General features: G+C 38.7%; 1 protein-coding gene across 4 annotated transcripts in view; it reads left to right on the forward strand.

Moving 5' to 3' along the window:
- The window catches only part of REPS2 (RALBP1 associated Eps domain containing 2), a 211,506-nt gene that overhangs the window by 185,158 nt on the left and 7,929 nt on the right, over positions 1–18,419 (forward strand). For all 4 annotated transcript variants that reach the window (XM_042973696.1, XM_042973697.1, XM_042973699.1 and 1 more), the window contains one exon: positions 5,697–5,802. In XM_042973696.1, coding sequence (XP_042829630.1) covers positions 5,697–5,802 — 106 coding nt within the window. The remainder of the gene's footprint in view (positions 1–5,696; positions 5,803–18,419) is intronic.

Below are 18,419 nucleotides of genomic sequence, written 5' to 3' on the forward strand. Positions count from 1 at the left end.
CTTGGTGTTATTTAGGCCTCCTTTGTAGCAAATGATAAAAAGCAACTTGAGGTAGCAAAACCATTCTCTTTATTATAAGGATATAGGGGTGACTCATAGAAATCCGCGGCAGGATTAGGAGTGGGTTGGAAGAGAAGATTGCAAACCCTTTGGGGTGCCTTCTCATTCCTTTCAATTTTCTTAGGGTGTTTTTGACATTTTTATCTGTGAAGACTCCTCAAGCACCTACAACTCCAGAGATTACTTTCTCTCTGTGCTGGGCCCAGGCTGAACTGAACTATTAGCTATAACCCAGATCCTTTGGAGGGAGAATTTGGTCAGCTCAGCATGGGCCAGCATCCACTCAAGGGTCAAAATAGAGGTGAAGGTTTTCTTAAGACAAATATGACTGCCTGCCAGGGGCCCATCCCAGTGGAGGAGGTGGGAGGAGATGGAGACAGTTCCCAAAGAAGGAGGAAACTGTTAGGAACTGAGCACACATAATGTGGTAGTTTAAGGAGGGACATCAAGTTCTGATCAACATCTTTTTTTAAACTTTTTATTTTGAAATAATTACAGATTCACAAGAAATTACAAAAACTGTACAGAGCAGTCCTGTGTATCTTTCTTTTTTAATCTATTTTCTTCTTTTTTAATGTTTTATTTTTGAGAGAGAGAGCAAGACAGAGCGAACGCACGTGCAAGTAGGTGAGGGGCAGACAGAGGGGGACACAGGATCCGAAGTAGGCTCTGTGCTGACAGCAGCAAGCCCGATGCGGGGCTCAAACTCTCAAACCATGAGATCATGACCTGAGCCAAGCTCAGATGCTTAACCGACTGAGCCATCCAGGTGCCCCAGTCCTGTGTTCTTTCGCCTAGTTTCTCCTAATGGATAACATTTTACCCAACTGTAGTATAATATCAAAACCAGGAAACTGGCATTGGGGCAATGTATGTGTAGTTCTGTGTCATTTAATCCCACGTGTAGAGTCTTGTAACCACCACTGTAATCAAGGTACAGAAGTCAGACCTACCCCGTCCTCCTCACCATTCCTTACCCCTGGCAACGACTGATCTATTTCCCCTATCTATAGTTTTGTCATTTTGAGAATATTATATAAATAGAATCGCACAGCATGTGACCTTGTGAGTTTGGCTTTTTTTCACTTGGCACAGTCCCTTGACATCCAAGTTATGTATCTCAGTCCACACTGCTAAGCTGTATTCTGTGGTATGGATGTACTACAGTCTGTTGAGCCATTTGCCTGGCGAGAGACGTTTTGGTTGTGTCTAGTTGTTCAGAATTGTAAATAAAGCTACTATGAGCATCTTGTGTACAGGTTCTCATGTGTACATAACTTTTGATTTCTCTGGTATAAATGTCCAAGAATGTGACTGCTGGGTTGTGTGTTGAGTATATGTTTAGTTTTTAAAGAACCTGCCACGCTGTTTTCCAAAATGGCTCTACCATTTTACATTTCCACCAGCAATGTATGGCAGGTGCAGTGTGTCCACATCCTCACCAGCATTTGGTATTGTCACTATTTTTTTTCACTTTAGCTGTTCAAATAGGTGTGTAGTTCTATCCTATTGTGGTCTTAATTTGCATTTCCCTAATGGCTAGTGATGTTGAGCGTCTTTTCATGTGTGTATTTGCCATCATATATCCTCTTTGGTAACGTCTCTTGAAGTCCTTTGCCCCTTTTCTAATTGAATTGTTTTTTGTTGTTGAGATTTGAGAGTTCCTTATGTGTTTTAAATACATATATATGGTCAGATACGTGTTTTGAATATATTTTCTCTCAGTCTGTAGCTTGTCACTTCATCCTCTTTAACAGTCTTTTGTAGTGTGAAAGCTCTTAAAATTTCGAAGAAGTCCAGCTTATTGATTTTTTTTTTCTTGTATGGATCGTGCTTTTTTTGTCGCATCTAAAACTCTTCACCAAGCCCTAGGTCCTAAAGATTTTCTCGTGTGTTTTCTTCTAAAAGTTTTGCAATTTTACACTTTATATTTAACTTGCTGGATCCATTAGGTCAGGGTTCTTTTCCTTTTTTTTTTTTTTGGCTTGTGGATGTTGAACTGCTTCAGCACTGTTGGTTGAAAAGACTTGCTCCATTGACTTACATTTGCACATCTGTCAAAACTAAGTTGTACCAATGTGAATCTGTTTCTGGGTTCTCTGTTCTGTTTGGCTGATCTGTGTGTCTTTCCTCTTGTCAATACCACACAGTACTGATTCCTGTCTTCATTACTTATTTACTTGATTACTATAGCTCTATAATAAAATGTCTATTTCTCCCACTTTATTAGGATTTTTTAGAATTGTTTTAGCTATTCTGATTCCTCTGACCTTCCATGTAAGTTTTAGAGTAATTTTGTACTGATCTACAAAAATCTTGCTGAGATTTCAGTAGGAATTGTGGTAACCTTTGTATCAACCCGGGGAGAAGTTGATATCTTTACTATGTTGAGTCATCCAATCCATGAACATGATAAATATTTCTCTATTTATTTTGATTCTAATTTTTCATTAGTGTTGCATAGTTTTCAGCATGTAAATCTTTTTTTTTTTTTTTTTACCATTTTATTTATTTAATTTACATCCAAGTTAGCAAATAGACCCATAATGATTTCAGGAGTATATTTCTTAATGCCCCTTACCCATTTTAGCCCATCCCCCCTCCCACAACCCCTCCAATAACCCTCTGTTTGTTCTCCATGTTTGGTTGGACATAAGAGTCTCTTAGGTTTTGGCCCTCTCCCTGTTTTTATATGATTTTTGCTTCCCTTCCCTTATGTTCATCTGTTTTGTATCTTGAAGTTCTCATATGAGTGAAGTCCTATGATATTTGTCTTTCTCTGACCAATTTTGCTTAGCAATAATACCCTCTAGTTCCATCCACATAGTTGCGAATGGCAAGATCCATGCTCCTGGATAGGAAGAACAAATATTATTAAAATGTTAATACTACCCAAAGCAATCTACATATTCAATGCAATACTTATCAAAATAACACCAGCATTCTTCACAGATCTAGAACAAACAATCCTAAAATCTGTATGGAACCAGAAAAGACCCAGAATAGCCAAAGCAATCTTGAAAAAGAAAACCAAAGGAGGAGACATCACAATCCCGGACTTCAAGCTGTATTCCAAAGCTGTAGTCATCAAGACAGTATGGTAATGGCACAAAAACAGATACTCAGATCAATGGAACAGAATAGAGAACCCAGAAATGGACCCACAAACATATGGCCAACTAGACTTTGACAAAGCAGGAAAGAATATCCAGTGGAATAAAGTCAGTATGTAAATCTTGTATCTGTTTTGATATATCTAAGAATTTCTGTTTGAATCTTTGTAAGTGATACTGTATTTTTCCCCAAGTATTCATTGTTACTGTATCAAAACTCTATTGATTTTTGTATGTTAATCTTCTGTCCTCCAAACACACTTCTATTCTTGCTGAAATAATAGTTCTGAGAATTTTTTTTTATAGATTCCGTGGAATTTTCTATATAGGTCATCATGCCATCGGCAGATAGTGACAGTTTCATTCTTTCCAATATGTGTGCCTTTTATTTCTTTTTCTTGAATTATTGTGCTAGCTAGGACTTCTAGCACTGTGTTGAAAATAATAATGAGAGTAGAAATCCTTGCTTTGTTCTTCATCTTAGGGGGAAAGCATTCAGTTTTTTATTATGTATGATGTTAGCTGTGGCTTTTTTGGTAGAAATTCTTCATCAAGTTGAGCAGTTTGGCCTCTATTCACAGTTTTCTGAGAGTTTTTATCCTGAAATGGGTATTGAGTTTTAACCAGTGCTTTTTCTATATCGGTTGATACAATCATGTGAGTTTTTTCTTTCAACTGTCAGGATGGTGGATTATACTGATTGACTTTTGAATATTAAATCAGTCTTGCATCTCTGGAATAAAACTCTCTTGGTCATGATGTATAGTATTTAAATATATTGATAAATTCAATTTGTTAATATTTTATTAAAAGATTTTGCATCTATCTCCAGGAGAGATACTTTGCCTAATTTATGTCTTGCTAGGCTGCCCCCTTCCAAGTCATTTCACTAGAGAGAGCAGCATTTGGGCTTGGTGGAAGGTGCTTTTTTATGTCTGCCCTTATTGGCATTTATGGATTTCTGACTTCTCCACTATCTAGTCTGGAATATATGAAGCAAAAAAGAAAACTCAGGAAATTCACTGCTATGTATTTCCCTGGGTACCAAGTTCCCTAGCTGGTTTGCCGCCTTCACTTTTTGGAGTAATCTTTTTTTTTTTTTTTTTTAAGTTTATTTATTTTGAGGGAGAGGGGGAGGGGTGGGGGAGGGGAGAGGGAGGAGTAGAAAGAGAGGGAGAGAGAAGGAGGGGCAGAGGGAGAGGGAGAGAGAGAGAATCCCAAGTAGGCTCTGCGTGGTCAGTGCAGAGCCCAACGTGGGGTTCAATCTGACAACTGTGAGATCATGACCTGAGCCAAAATCAAGAGTCAGACGCTTAACTGACTGAGCCACCCAGGTGCCCCTTTTTCAAGTAATCTTATGTTTGTTTTATATATCATGTCCAGGATTTTAACTGTACTTGGTGGGTAGAGAGAAGTGTTTCTACTTTATGTTGTCCTGAAACCGGAAGGTCAATCCTTATCTTTCTAAACGTAGATTTTAAAGCCTCTTCCATGCCTATTTATGGATGGAAAAAAATTCATCTTTAAACTTGTTGGGGAAGGGAGTATGCCTTCTGCAGATTGTAGCAGAGTGGGTACCATAGTGTACATTCTTAGCGAATATTAATCAGATCTCCACAGTGGTCACTGTCTCCACAGCCAGCAACTCTGGCTGAGTTGCTCTCACCTAGAATCCACCTCTCACTGATTACAAATATGTCTGGGTTTTTTTTTTCCTCTGAGAATTCAGTATTTTTTGCTGTGGGATATAGGGCTATAGGTTATGCAATCACATTGATTTATCATCCCAACTGTAGACAGCTTTGAAAGAGAAAGAGGGTTCTAAGAATAATTAGGGCCAGACAAGCAGTGTAAGCAGAGACTGTAATGGGCAGAGTGGAACATGTGGTCACCCTAGTTATACCTGCTCTGTGAATTTACTATTGACTTAATTTGGGGATACTGGTATTAAAACATTTCTGTTTTTCTCAGTGCCACAGATGTGTGCTGGTGAATGCACACATGTGAGCATACTCACATACACTCAAGCGTTTATGCCTAACAATGAAGAAATGAAGGAGAGTTATACAGGCTGGCTAAGTTAATGTAGGATTTTTGCTAAAGAGAATGTTCTTCTATTCATTTCCTTCAGACTTGTCCACAGGGGCCACCTGCAGGTCTTTTAAATGCCATTAATGCTTACACAAAAAGGGCATTCTAGTTAATGTGGTTTGTCAGGAAGAAATACTTATTAAATTGTCTGGGAATAAATGGAATGCGAGGTTTGAAAAGGTCCAATTCACAGCTTTTCTTCAAGTTATAAAATGGGAATTACTTCAGGTGTAAATAATTGATCCCGACAAATTTGTTTCATTTGGTGTGCACCTGCCTGCTGCCTGTCTGTGAATGTATGATTTTATTTTTGGAGCCCTGTGACATTGGTCCCTTGTTCGTTTAGCACTTCCCATGAATCCGAGTGTTTGGACCCACAAGGGTCTGGACCTCTGGGTTCTAGTTCACCAAACTGTTTGTACTTTTTTATAGACAGTCTTCCAAACAGAAGAAGGCTATTCAAACTGCTATCCGCAAAAATAAAGAGGCAAACGCGGTGCTGGCCCGGTTGAACAGTGAACTTCAGCAGCAGCTCAAGGTAAGGGGCTTCCCGAATGTGGATCACCAAGCTTTCTGTGTGGTGGTTTTGTTTTGCCCCTTGGCCGCGCACTGACTTCTGTTCCTGTTGGTAAGACTTTCATCTTTGTTCTCAAACTTCTTTTGGAAGGCAGAGAATCGCTGCACTTAAGTTTCATGGGTTGATTCTCGTATGTTTAGAGGAAGACTAGTCACTTGAATGTGCAGGCTGCATATCGTGTGTTCGTTAAACGGACAGAAAATCTATTACAAAGGCTGTCTGAAGCATTCTTCTTTGTCCAAAGCTTCTGGATAAACCCTTGATCGTTTAGATCCTCCCTGAATGATTCTATACTTCTTTAGGCCGAAGAGGGTGGCCCTGATAACTATCAAAGGCCCAACCCCTCCCCTGAGCACTTTGGAAGTGGTTCCATGGCACCTTCTCAAGGACATGATCCCTGTCCTTATCACCACTTGCTCTTTTCCCTTCATCTCTCCTGTGTTAGTTTCCCAGCACTGTCCTAACGAAGTACTACAAACTCGGTGGCTTAAAGTCACAGAAATCACTTCTCACAACTCTGGAGGCTCGAAGTCTGAAGTCCAGGTGTCAGCAGGGCCATGCTCTATCTGCAGGCTCTAGGGGAGAATCCTTCTTGCTTCCTAGCTTCTGGTAGTTGCTGGCAATCCTGGGCATTCCTTGGCTTCTAGATGTATCACTCCAATATCTGTTTCCACTGCCACATGGCATTGTCTCTGGATCTGTGTCCAAATTCCTCCTCTTACTGTGTTCTCTTCTTATAGGGACACCAGTCCTTGAATTAGGGCCTTCTCTAATTTAGCATAACCTCATTTTAATTAAATCACATCCACAAAGGTCCTATAAGGTCACATTTACAGGTGCTGGGAGTTAGGACTGAAGCATATCGTTTTGGGGGACACGGTTCTACCTCCTACGTGCCCTGATTCTCTACTGCGTCGTTGCCATCCACATCCACACGCACTAGTATTGTCCTTGGTCTTCTCGCATCCTTCTCCAGCTGCAGCCCCAGCTCCCTGGTCTCCTTCCCAGCTAGGTTTCTTCTTACTCTACTTCCTCACCAACAGCTTTCTCTCTCTCCGCTTCAGTGTGGCTTCACTCTCCTCCATTCACACCCCTCCTATGACCAAATCCAATGGGCTGTTTCAGTACTACTTGAATTTTCAGAAGAATTCTACACAATGGACTATTGCCTTCTCTGGCATTGCTTTTCTCACTGGTTTTGGGGTTTAATACTTTTCTCATGTTCTTTCTATTCCTTCCCTTCCTGGTGTTTCTTCCTTAGCATTCTCTGCTATTTCTTCCTTCTTTGATTTCTGTTGTATTATTCTTCCCTTTGCCCCAGTATTTTATTATGAACATTTTCAAGCTTACAGGAAAGTTGGAAGAATCCTATGGTAAATACTTTCATAGCCACCTCTTTTTAACATTTTAGTATACTTGTTTTATCATGTATCTACGCCTCTGTCCCTCAGTCTATCTTATGTCTAACATTTTTTAAGTGTTTATTTATTTTGAGAGAGAGCGAGCACGAGCAGGGGAGGGGCAGAGAAGGAGGGAGAGAGAGAGGTTCTGCATAGCCCCACGTGGGGCTCAGTCTCACAAACCATGAGATCATGACCTGAGCCGATCAAGAGCCGGACACGTAACTGACTGAGCCACCCAGATGGCCCTGTTTTTAACGTATTTCTAAGTACATCGCAGACATCTGTTTGCATCCCCTAGCTTGCAACATGCATATCATTAACTAGAATTCAGTATTTTTACAGGTTTTTCTGATGATGTAAGTTTTCCATGAAATGAATGCAGGAATCTTAAATGTGTATTTGCTCAGTTTTTTACAAATGCATATACTTACGGAACCCAAACCCCTATTGAGATTTAGAACATTATCATTACCCCAGGGGGCTGCCTCATGCTCCTTCCCAGTCAATTCCTGCCACTCACACAGTTCTTACTTTGTTATGCCATAGTGTTGCTTATTCTGTAACTTTATATAAATGGTGTCCTCCAATGTGTACTTTTGTGTAAAGCTTATTTCACTTAGTATTACATTTTTGAGATTGATTTATATTGCTTGTCCGTTCCTTTTTACTGATGGATAGTATTCCATTCAGTGATGGTGTCACAATTTGGTTATCAGTTATTAATGAGTTATCCTATTAATGGACACCTGAGCTGTTTCCAGTTTTTGGCTATTTTGAAGAAAATGACACTCTGGAGTGTTTGTGTGGAAATACATTCTCATTTCTCTCGAGGAAATCCCCAAGATTTGGATTAGTAGGTAATGTGGTACGTGTATGTGATTAGTTTTATTAGAAACTAATAGAGCTTTTCCCAAAGTGGTTGAAGCATTTTGTACTCGTCCCATGTAGAGCATGAGAGTTCTCGTTGTTCCACATCCTTGCTGACATTTGGTGGCGGTCTTTTTCTTTTTAGAGAGCGAGCGAGCACGAGTGGGGGAGGGGGCAGAGGGAGAGAGGGAGAGAATCTTAAGTAGGCTCAATACTCAGTGCTGAGCCCAATGCGGGGCTTGATCCCACAACGCTGGGATCATGACCTGAGCTCAAATCCAGAGTTGGACTCTCAACAAACTGAGCCACCCAGGTGCCCCAGTGTTGTTCTTTTAATTTTATTTGATCCTGTGGTTATGTAGTTTTTATTTTGTGTCTCCTTGATGCATAATTTTGCCGAGCACTTTTTTATTGCAATTATTTACCTTTCATGTATTTTATTTTATAAAGTGTCTTTTCAAAATACAGTAAAAACCTTGGTTTGTGAGCATAATTTGTTCTGGAAACATGCTTGTGATCCAAAGCACTTATATATCAGAGCACATTTCCCCATAAGAAATAATGAAAACTCAGATGATTTATTCCACAACACAAAAATATTCATATAAAAATTATTGCAATACTGTAATATAATACAAAATAATAAATAAAATACAAAATATAAAGAAAAATAAAGAAGTTAACCTTCACTTACCTTTGAAAACCTTCATGGCTGGTGTGAGGGAGACCAGAGAGAGGAGGGTTATTGAGTAGGACGACTTTTACTATTACTAACAGATGTTGACTACAGTACAGTATTAATAAACTCTTGTCATAGACTGTAGTTAATGTAATTGACAGGAAGGCAGCAGAGGAAAGGGTCTGTATCTGCAGGCAGCCTGACCTAGAATGAAGCAGAGCATTCCTAAGCTTACTCTTGTCTGGAAAAGCAAAGGACTGGCCATGGGTGCTTTGAAGCGACAAAAAATACACTAGTGCCAGTTGTGGGCTCCTTCCAGCGTTCTGAAAAATCACTGATTTCTGCCAAACACTGTGGCCTAAGACAGAACATCTGAGCATCCAAGATGGGAGATGATCATCCACAATCCACACCAAGCTAGCCAGAGAGAGAGAGAAGAACCATTGGCTCAGTTCTGATCATGTGACATTGGGCGTCACATACTAGTTGTATTGCAAGACATCGCTCATTTATCAAGTTAAAATTTATTAGAAATGTTTGCTCGTTTTGAGGAACACTCGTAGAACAAGTTACTTGCAACCCAAGGTTGTACTGTATTTGCCCATTTTAAAAACTGTTTTTGTGGAGTTGTAGGTAGATTTTTTTTTAATGTTTATTTTTGAGTGAGAGGGAGAGAAGAAGTGGGGGAGGGGCAGAGAGAGAGGGAGACAGATGATCCGAAGCAGGCTCTGCGCCATCAGCGCAGAGCCCACTGCAGGCCTTGAACTCACAAACTGCGAGATTATGACCTGAGCCAAAGTTGGACACTCAACCGACTGAGCCACCCAGGCGCCCCTAGGCAGATGGTTTTTATATTATCTTGGTTACTACTAGTCCTTTGTCAGATATCTGTTTTATAAATGTTTTCTTGCAGTCTTTGTTTTGCTTATTCATTTTCTTAACTGTATCTTTTCCTGAACATAAGTTTTTAATTTCCATAACGTCTAATTTATCATTTTTTTTGGTTATTTTTTTCCTATATAAGGAAACTGCCTACATCTAAATAATGAATCTAGTCTCTTATGTTTTCTCTTAAAGGCTTTATTGTTTTAGTTTTTACTTTTAGGTCTTAAGACAATTATTTAAACTACTGAGGTATGATTGACACACCAAAAGCTGTGAATATTTAATGTATGCAACATGATACATACAGTTTGGAGATAATTATATATCCATGGACCCATCACTACAATTTATGCCATAAAACTATCCATCACCTTTACAAGTTCCCTCCTCTCTCTCTCTTTCTCTCTTATTATTTTGTGTATGTGATAAGAATGTTTAACGTAAGATCTACCCTCTTAGCAAATTTTTAATTATACACTACAGTATAATTAATTGTAGGCACTATGCTGTATAGATCTCTAGGCTTTACTCATCCTGTATGACTGAAACTTTGTACCCTTTGAATAGTGTCTCTGCATTTCCCCCAGTCCCTGACCACCACCATTCTGCACTCCTTTTCGGAGTCTGACTATTATAGATTGCTCATATGAATGGTGTCAGTTAGCATTTGCCCTTCTGTGTCTGGCTTATTTCCCTTACCATAATGTCCTGCGGGTTTATCTATGTTGTTGCAAATGGCTGAATTTCTTTCTTTTTTAAGGCTCAGTAATATTCCATTGTACATATATACATTTTCTTTATCCATTTGTCCATTGGTAGACATTTAGGTTCCTTCCATGTCTTGGCTACTGTGAATAATGCTACCGTGAGCATGAGAGTACAGATGTGTCTTCAAGGTACTGATTTTAACTCCTTTGGATATATACCCAGAAGCTGGATCATATGGTAGTTCTGGTTTTTTTCAGCTTTATTGAGATATAATTGACATATACCACTGTGTAGTTTTAAGGTATACAACATGTAGATTTGATACATTGACATACTGAAATATGATTATCATGGTATCGTTAATTAATGCTTTTATCACCTCACATAATTATTAGTTCTTTTCTGTGGTGAGAACATTTAAGATTTACTCTTTTGGCAACTTTCAGGTATGTAATACAGTAGTGTTAATTATAGTCATCGTGTGTACATTAGATCCCTAGAACTTACTCATCTTACAATTGGAAGTTTGCACCCTTGATCAACATCTCTCCATTTCCCCCAGGTCCCTGGCAACTGCCATTCTATTTTCTGTTTCTATGAATTTGGCTTTTACATTCCACACACAGGTGATATCATACAATATTTACCTTTCTCTGTCTGACTTATTTCCCCTGGTGTAGTGCCCACAGGGTCCATCTCTGTCACAAAGGGTAGGGTTTCCTTCTTTCTTATGGCTGAGTAAGACTCCACTGTATGTATATACTGCATCTTTATCCATTCATTTGTAGACAGACCCTAATGTTCCCATATCTTGCCTATTGTAAATAACGCTGTGGTGAACATGCAGATACCCCTTAGAAATCCTGATTTTTTTTTTTTCATTTGGATACCCAGAAGTGGGATTGCTGGATCAGATGATGGTTCTTTTAATATTGAGGAACCTCCATACTGTTTTTTCCATGGTGGCCAATTTACAGTCCTACCAACAGTGCACAAGGATTCCCTTTTCTCCACATTTTTGCCAACACTTATCTCTTACCTTTTTGATAATAGTCATTTTGACAGGTGTGAGGGGATCTCCTATTGTGGTTTTGATTTACATTTCCTTGGTGATTGCTGATGTTGGGCATCTTTTTATGTGTCTGTTGGTCATTTCTTTTGGTATGTTGTATTTCCATTTTCATTTGTTTCAAGATAACTTTTGATTTCTTCTTTGACCTATTGGTTATTCAGGAGTGTTAATTTCCACATATTTATGAATTTTCCAGCTTTCTTCCTGTTAATTGATTTCTAGTTTCATAACATTGTGATCAGAAACAATACTTCGTATGATTTCAATCTTTTTAAGTTTTCTAGGGCTTGTTTTGTGACCTATCATGATCTATCCTGGAGAGTGGCACTTGAAAAGAATATGTATGCTGCTGCTGCTGCTGCTGCTGCTGCTGGATAGAATGTTCTTTATATGTCTGTTAGGTCCATTTGGTCTAAAGTATAGCTCAAGTTCAACATTTCCTTACTGATTTTCTGTCTGGATGATATATGCATCGATTTCTCCCTTCAGATCTGTTATTTGCTTAATATATTTAGGTGCTCTGATGTTGGATACATATGTATTTACGATTGTTATATTTTCTTGATGAATTAACCCCTAAACATTAAATAATGACCTTCTTTGCCTCTTGTTACGGTTTTTGGCTTAAAGTCTGTTTTGTCTAATTTAAGTATAGCCACCCTGCTCTCTGGGTTTTTCATTTGCATGAATTACCCTTTCTCATCCCTTCACTTTGAGCCTTGTGTGTGACCATAAAGCTGAAGTGAGTCTCTTGTAGATAACATATAGTTGGGTTTGTTTTTTAGCCACTTTATACCTTTTGATTGGAGGATTTAATTCATTTACATTAAAAGTAATTATTGATAGGTAAGGACTTACTAATGCCATCTTATTTTTTTTCTGGCTGTTTCCTAGTTCCTTTTTCCTCACTTACTGCCTTCTTTTGTGAATTGATGATTTTTCTCCATTGGTATGCTTGGATTGTCTTCTATTTATCTTTGTGAATTTACTATAAGTTTTCACTTTGCAATGACTGTGAGGCTTATATAAAACGTCTCACAGCTATAACAGTCTGTTTTATGCTGATAACAACTTAACTTTGCATATAAAGACTCCACCCTTTTACTCTCTCCATTTGCATTTTTGATGTCACAACTTCTTTTTATATTGTGTATCCATTAGCAAATTATTGTAGCTGTAGCATTTTTGTAAAAAAAGTTTTTTTATTGCCTTAATTATAGAGATACTCTTCCTGTGGTTCCTGTTAAAAGTTACTATCTCACTTTATTTTCTTAAAGTATTAACTGGATGCTAGTCTCTCTAAAGTTGTGGCTATTAATGTCTTAGGTCCTGATTTTTAGCATTCTAAATCAGAATTTCAGAGCTTTAAGGGAGCCTGGACACCCTCCTTTGACAGATGGGCATAGAAAGGCCCTTGAAATCTGTGTGACTGGCCCCCGGTCACTTAGTTACCACAGGACAGAGCAGAGGAGGAGTAACACCAAGTCTCCAGCACCTTTGGCACTCTGCTTCCCCATAAGATACTGATTTGCTTTTTATTTTTTTATTGTTGAAGTATAACTGACATACAATGTTATATTAGTTTCAGGTGTATAGCATAGTGATTTTACAATTCTATATATTACTCAGCACTCACCACCACAAGTGTAGTCACCATCTGGCCCCATACCGTGCTATTGTAGTATTATTGACTGTATTGCCTATGCTGTACTTTTCATCTCCATGACTTATTTATTTTATAACTGGAATTTTGTACCTCTTAACCCATTTCACCTATTTTGCCCATCCTTCTACTCACCTCCTCTCTGGCAATCACCAGTTTATTCTGTGTATTTAAGGATCTGTTTTTTCGTTTGTTCATTTGTTTTATTTTTTAGATTTCACATATAAGTAGTATCATATGGTATTTGTCATTCTCTATCTGACTTATTTCACTTAGCATTATACCCTCTAGGTCCATCCATGTTGCAAATGGCAGGATTTCATTCATTTTTTATGACTGTGTAATATTCCTGTGTGTGTGTGTGTGTGTGTGTGTGTGTGTGTGTGTGTATCTTACATCTTTATCCATTCATCTATCAATGGACATTTGAGTTGCTTCTATATCTTGGCTATTGTAAATAATGCTGCAGTAAACTTAGGGGTGCTTATATAACTTTTCAAATTAGTGTTTTTTATTTACTTTGGGTAAATATTGAATATTGGAATTACTGGATTGTATGGTAGTTCTATTATTCATTTTAATTAATTAATTAATTAATGTTTATTTATTTCTGAGAGAGAGACAGAGCACAAGTGGGGGAGGGGCAGAGAGAGAAGGAGACACAGAATCCGAAGCAGGCTCCAGGCTCCGAGCTGTCGGCACAGAACCTGACGCGGGGCTCGAACTCAAAAACCATGAGGTCATGACCTGAGCTGAAGTTGGTTGTTCAACCGACTGAGCCACCCAGGCACCCCTAATTCATTCATTTTAAATTCAAGTTAGTTAACATACAGTGTCATATTAGTTTCAGGAGTAGAACCCAGTGCTTCATCACTTACATACAGCACCCAGTGCTCATCCCAGCAAGTGCCCTCCTTAAGGCCCATCACCCATTTAGCCCATCCCTCCACCCATTTCCCCTCTAGCAACCCTCAGTTCTCTATATTTAAGAGTCTCTTATGGTTTGCCTTTCTGTTTTTGTCTTACTTTATTTTTCTTCCCTTCCCCTATATTCATCTATTTTATTTCTTAAATTCCACATAAGAGTAAAATCATAATCGTATTTGTCTCTCTCTGACTTACAATTTTACATTTTTTGAGGAACCTTCATATTGTTTTGCATAGTGGCTGCACCAGTTTACATTCTCACTAACAGTGCGTGAGCGTTCCTTTTTCTTCACGTCTTCGGCAGCACTTGTTTTTTCTTTTTGATTGTAGCCATTCTGACAGGTGTAAGGTGATATCTCATTGTGGTTTTGACTTGCCTATCTCAGATGATTAGTGGTGTTGAACATCTTTTAATGTGTCTGATGGTCATTTGTATGTCTTTTTTTTAAAAAATGTCTATTTAGGTCCTCTGTCCATTTTTTTAATTGGATTGGATTTTGTTTTGTTTGGCATTGAGTTGTATAAGTTCTTTATATATTTTGAATATTAACCCCTCATCAGATAAATCATTTGCACATATCCTCTCTTACTCAGTAGGTTGCCTTTTTGTCTTGTTGATGGTTTTCTTTGCTGTGCAAAAGCTTTTTATTTTGATATAGTCCTAATAGTTTATTTTTGCTTTTGTTTCCCTTGTCTGCAGAGATATATCCATAAATGTTGCTAGCATCATCTTGCTAATATCCAAGAGATTACTGCCTATGTTTTCTTTGAGGAATTTTATGGTTTCAGGTCCCACATTGAGGTCTTAGTACATTTTTTATTTATTTTTGTGTATAGTGTAAGAAAGTGGTCCAGTTTCATTCTTTGGCATGTAGCTGTCCCGTTTTCCCAACATCATTTATTGAAGAGACGTTTTCCCATTGGATATTCTTGCCTCCTTTGTCATAAATTAATTGACTGTATAAGCATGCGTTTATTTCGGGGCTCTCTATTCTGGTCATTGATCTATGTGTCTGCTTTTGTGCCTGTACCATACTGTTTTGATTACTACAGTTTTGTAGTGTATCTTGAAATCTGGGATTGTGATACCCCCGGCTTTGTTCTTCTTTGTCAAGTTTGCTTTTGTTAGTCAAGATCTTCTGTGATTCCATGTGAATTTTGGATTATTTGTTCTAGTTCTTTGAAAAATGCTGTTGGGGGGCGCCTGGGTGGCTTAGTCAGTTAAGTGTCCAGCTTCAGCTCAGGTCATAATCTTGCGGTTTGTGAGTTTGAACCCCGCATCAGGCTGTGTACTGACAGCTCAAAGCCTGGAACCTGCTTCAAATTCTATGTCTTCCTCTTTCTTTGCCCCTCCCCTGCTCACGCTGTCTCTCTCTCTCTCAAAAATAAATAAACGTTAAAAAAATTTTTTTTTAATGCTGTTGGTATTTTGATAGAGATTGCATTGAATCTGTAGATTGCTTTGGGTAGTTTGGACATTTTAGCAATATTTGTTCACCCAATCCATGAGCATGGAATATCCCTCCATTTATTTTTGTCATCTTCAATTTCTTTCATCAGTGTCTTATAGTTTTCAGAGTATAGGTTTTTCACCTCTTTGGCTAATTTCATTCCTAGGTATTTTATTCTTATGCAAATGTCAGTGGGGTTGTTTTCTTAATTTTTCTTTCTGCTACTTCATTGTTAATATTTAGAAATGCAAGAGATTTCTGTATATCAATTTTGTATTCTGAAATTTGCTGAATTCATTTATTCTAACATTTTTTTGGTGTTGTCTTTAGGGTCTTCTATGTATAGTATACTTATCTGCAAATAGTGGCAGTTTTGCTTCATTTTTACCACTTTGGATGCCTTTTATTTCTTTTTGTCTGAGTGATGCAGCTAAGACTTCCAGTACTATGTTGAATAAAAGTGGCTAGAGTAGACATCCTTGTCTTGTTCCTGATCTTAGAGGTAATGCTTTCAGTTTGTCACCATTGTGTATGATGTTAGCTGTGGGTTTTTCATATATCGCCTTTATTATTTTGAGGTATGTTCCCTCTAAACCCACTTTGTTGGGAGTTTTTATCATGAGTGGATGTTGTCCTTTGTCAAATCTGTTTTTTGCATCTATTGAGAAAATCATATGGTTTTTATCCTTCCTCTTGTTTAATGTATGATGTATCACATTGATTTGTAAGTAGCTACAGATATTTTTAATTCTTTTGTCCTTTTACCTTGTAATAGAGTTAAGTGGTTAACCCCTTCATATTACAGCATTAGAATATTCTGAATCTTACCAGTTTTATTCTTATCTTTACCAGTATGTTTAATTTTTTTATGTTTTCATGTTGCTGATTAGCATTCTTTCGTTTCAGCTTGAAGGACTCCTTTCTACCTTTGTTGGCAACACTGGTCTAGTGTTGATGAACACATTCAGCTTTTGTTTTTCTGGGAAAGTGTTGAATTCTTCTTCATTTCTGAAGGATTACTTTGCCAAATAGAGTATTCTTGGTTGGCAGGTTTTTTTCCTTTCAGCACCTTTTCATCCCACTCTGGCCTGGCCTGTCTGTAAGGTGCTTGCTGAGATAGCCTTTTGTGGGTTCACTTGTAAGTTACAGACTTCTTATTTTTTGCTGCTTTTAAGATGGTCTTTCTTTGATATTTGATAGTTTTATCATAATGAGTCTTGAAGAGGATCTCTTTGAGTCTGGTGATCTATGAGCTTTGTGAAGTTGGATCCATATCTCTCCCCAGTTTGGGGAAGTTCTCAGCCTTTATTTATTTAAGTAAGCTTTCTGTCCCCATCTCTTTTCAACTTCTGGAAGTCTAGCAAATCATAAGTTATTTCTTTTGATGGTACCCTATAATGTTTGCTTTCTTCACTCTTGTTGATTCTTTTTTTTTCCTCTTCTGACTGTACAATTTTAAAGTTTCTGTCTTCAGTCTCATAGATTCTTTTTTCTGTTTGATCCATTCTGATGTTTTTACTCTCTATTGCAATGTTCATTTCATTCATTCTTCAGCTCCAGAATTCCTGTTTGGTTCTTTTTTTATGATTTCTCTTTGTTAAACTTCTCCTTTTGTTTGTATAATGTAGTTTTCCTGATTTTGTCTTTTTGTGTTTCCTTGTAGCTCACTGAGTTTTCTTAAAACAGCTATTTTAAATTCTTTATCAGGTAAACCACACATCTCCATGTCTCTGGGATTGGTTACTGGAAATTGCTGCAGTATTTTGGTGGTGTCAGGTTTCCTCGATTTTTCATGTTCCTTGAACTTTTGCATTGCTGTATTCATATTTGAAGTAGCAGTCCCTTCTTCCAGTCTTTATGAACTGCCTTCAGGAAAGAAATATGTTTCATCAGTCCTGCTAGGGATTCTGAGGCTTTCTTAGACCTTTATGGATGTATCTGCCTGACATTTCTTGCTCCCTCTTGTGGCAGAATTATTAAGCTTGTATGCCGTCTCCTCCTGATCCTACAAAACACCAGGTCAAGTGCTAGCAGCCTCTCTCTTGTTTTCTCAAAGGTGGCGCTAAAGCTCAATTTTGTGGTCTCTCCCTGACCCACAGATTTGGGCCAGCACAGCCTTTCTGTATGTGCTCGCTAGCCACCTGCCAGAGTTTGCTGCCTAGGGAGTGTGAACAGGGGTCTGCCTATAGGATAGGGGTATGTGTGTCAGTAAGGCTAGAGGTGTGCTGGGAAGTACCATATGGGCAGTTGGAGGATCCCCAGAGACTCATGGGTGGGCTTCTTGATGGAGTCCCACAACACATTTTGTAGGATCCGTGTTTCCTTTAGTGCCTTTTGAGGGTCCTATCTGCCATTCTCCCAGCTACTTTCCATCTCCCAGTCATGTTGTTCACAATTCAGTACTCTGAATGGGGCAAGAGAGAATTGAGCCTCTTTGGCAGTGTTCCACATAGCTGGGGAAACTGGGTGTGTACTCACACACCTATTTCCCCCAAGGGAGAAATCATGGGCTGAGAAGATCTCTCTTGGCCCCAAACTGTGGAGGAGGGTGATGTGAGTAAAATCTAACAGTTCCTTCTCTCCAGTGCATCCAAACTCTTTTTCTCTAGCATTGTTCTAGAACTTACCTGCTAGAAAATCAGACTTCTACAAAGGCTCTGTCATCTCTGGGTGATTGTCTAAAACAGTTTTCCAGGGGCGCCTGGGTGGCGCAGTCGGTTAAGCGTCCGACTTCAGCCAGGTCACGATCTCGCGGTCCGTGAGTTCGAGCCCCGCGACGATCTCGCGGTCCGTGAGTTCGAGCCCCGCGTCAGGCTCTGGGCTGATGGCTCGGAGCCTGTTTCCGATTCTGTGTCTCCCTCTCTCTCTGACCCTCCCCCGTTCATGCTCTGTCTCTCTCTGTCCCAAAAATAAATAAAAAACG

Source organism: Panthera tigris, chromosome X (assembly GCF_018350195.1).
Source record: "Panthera tigris isolate Pti1 chromosome X, P.tigris_Pti1_mat1.1, whole genome shotgun sequence".
NCBI lineage: Eukaryota > Metazoa > Chordata > Mammalia > Carnivora > Felidae > Panthera > Panthera tigris.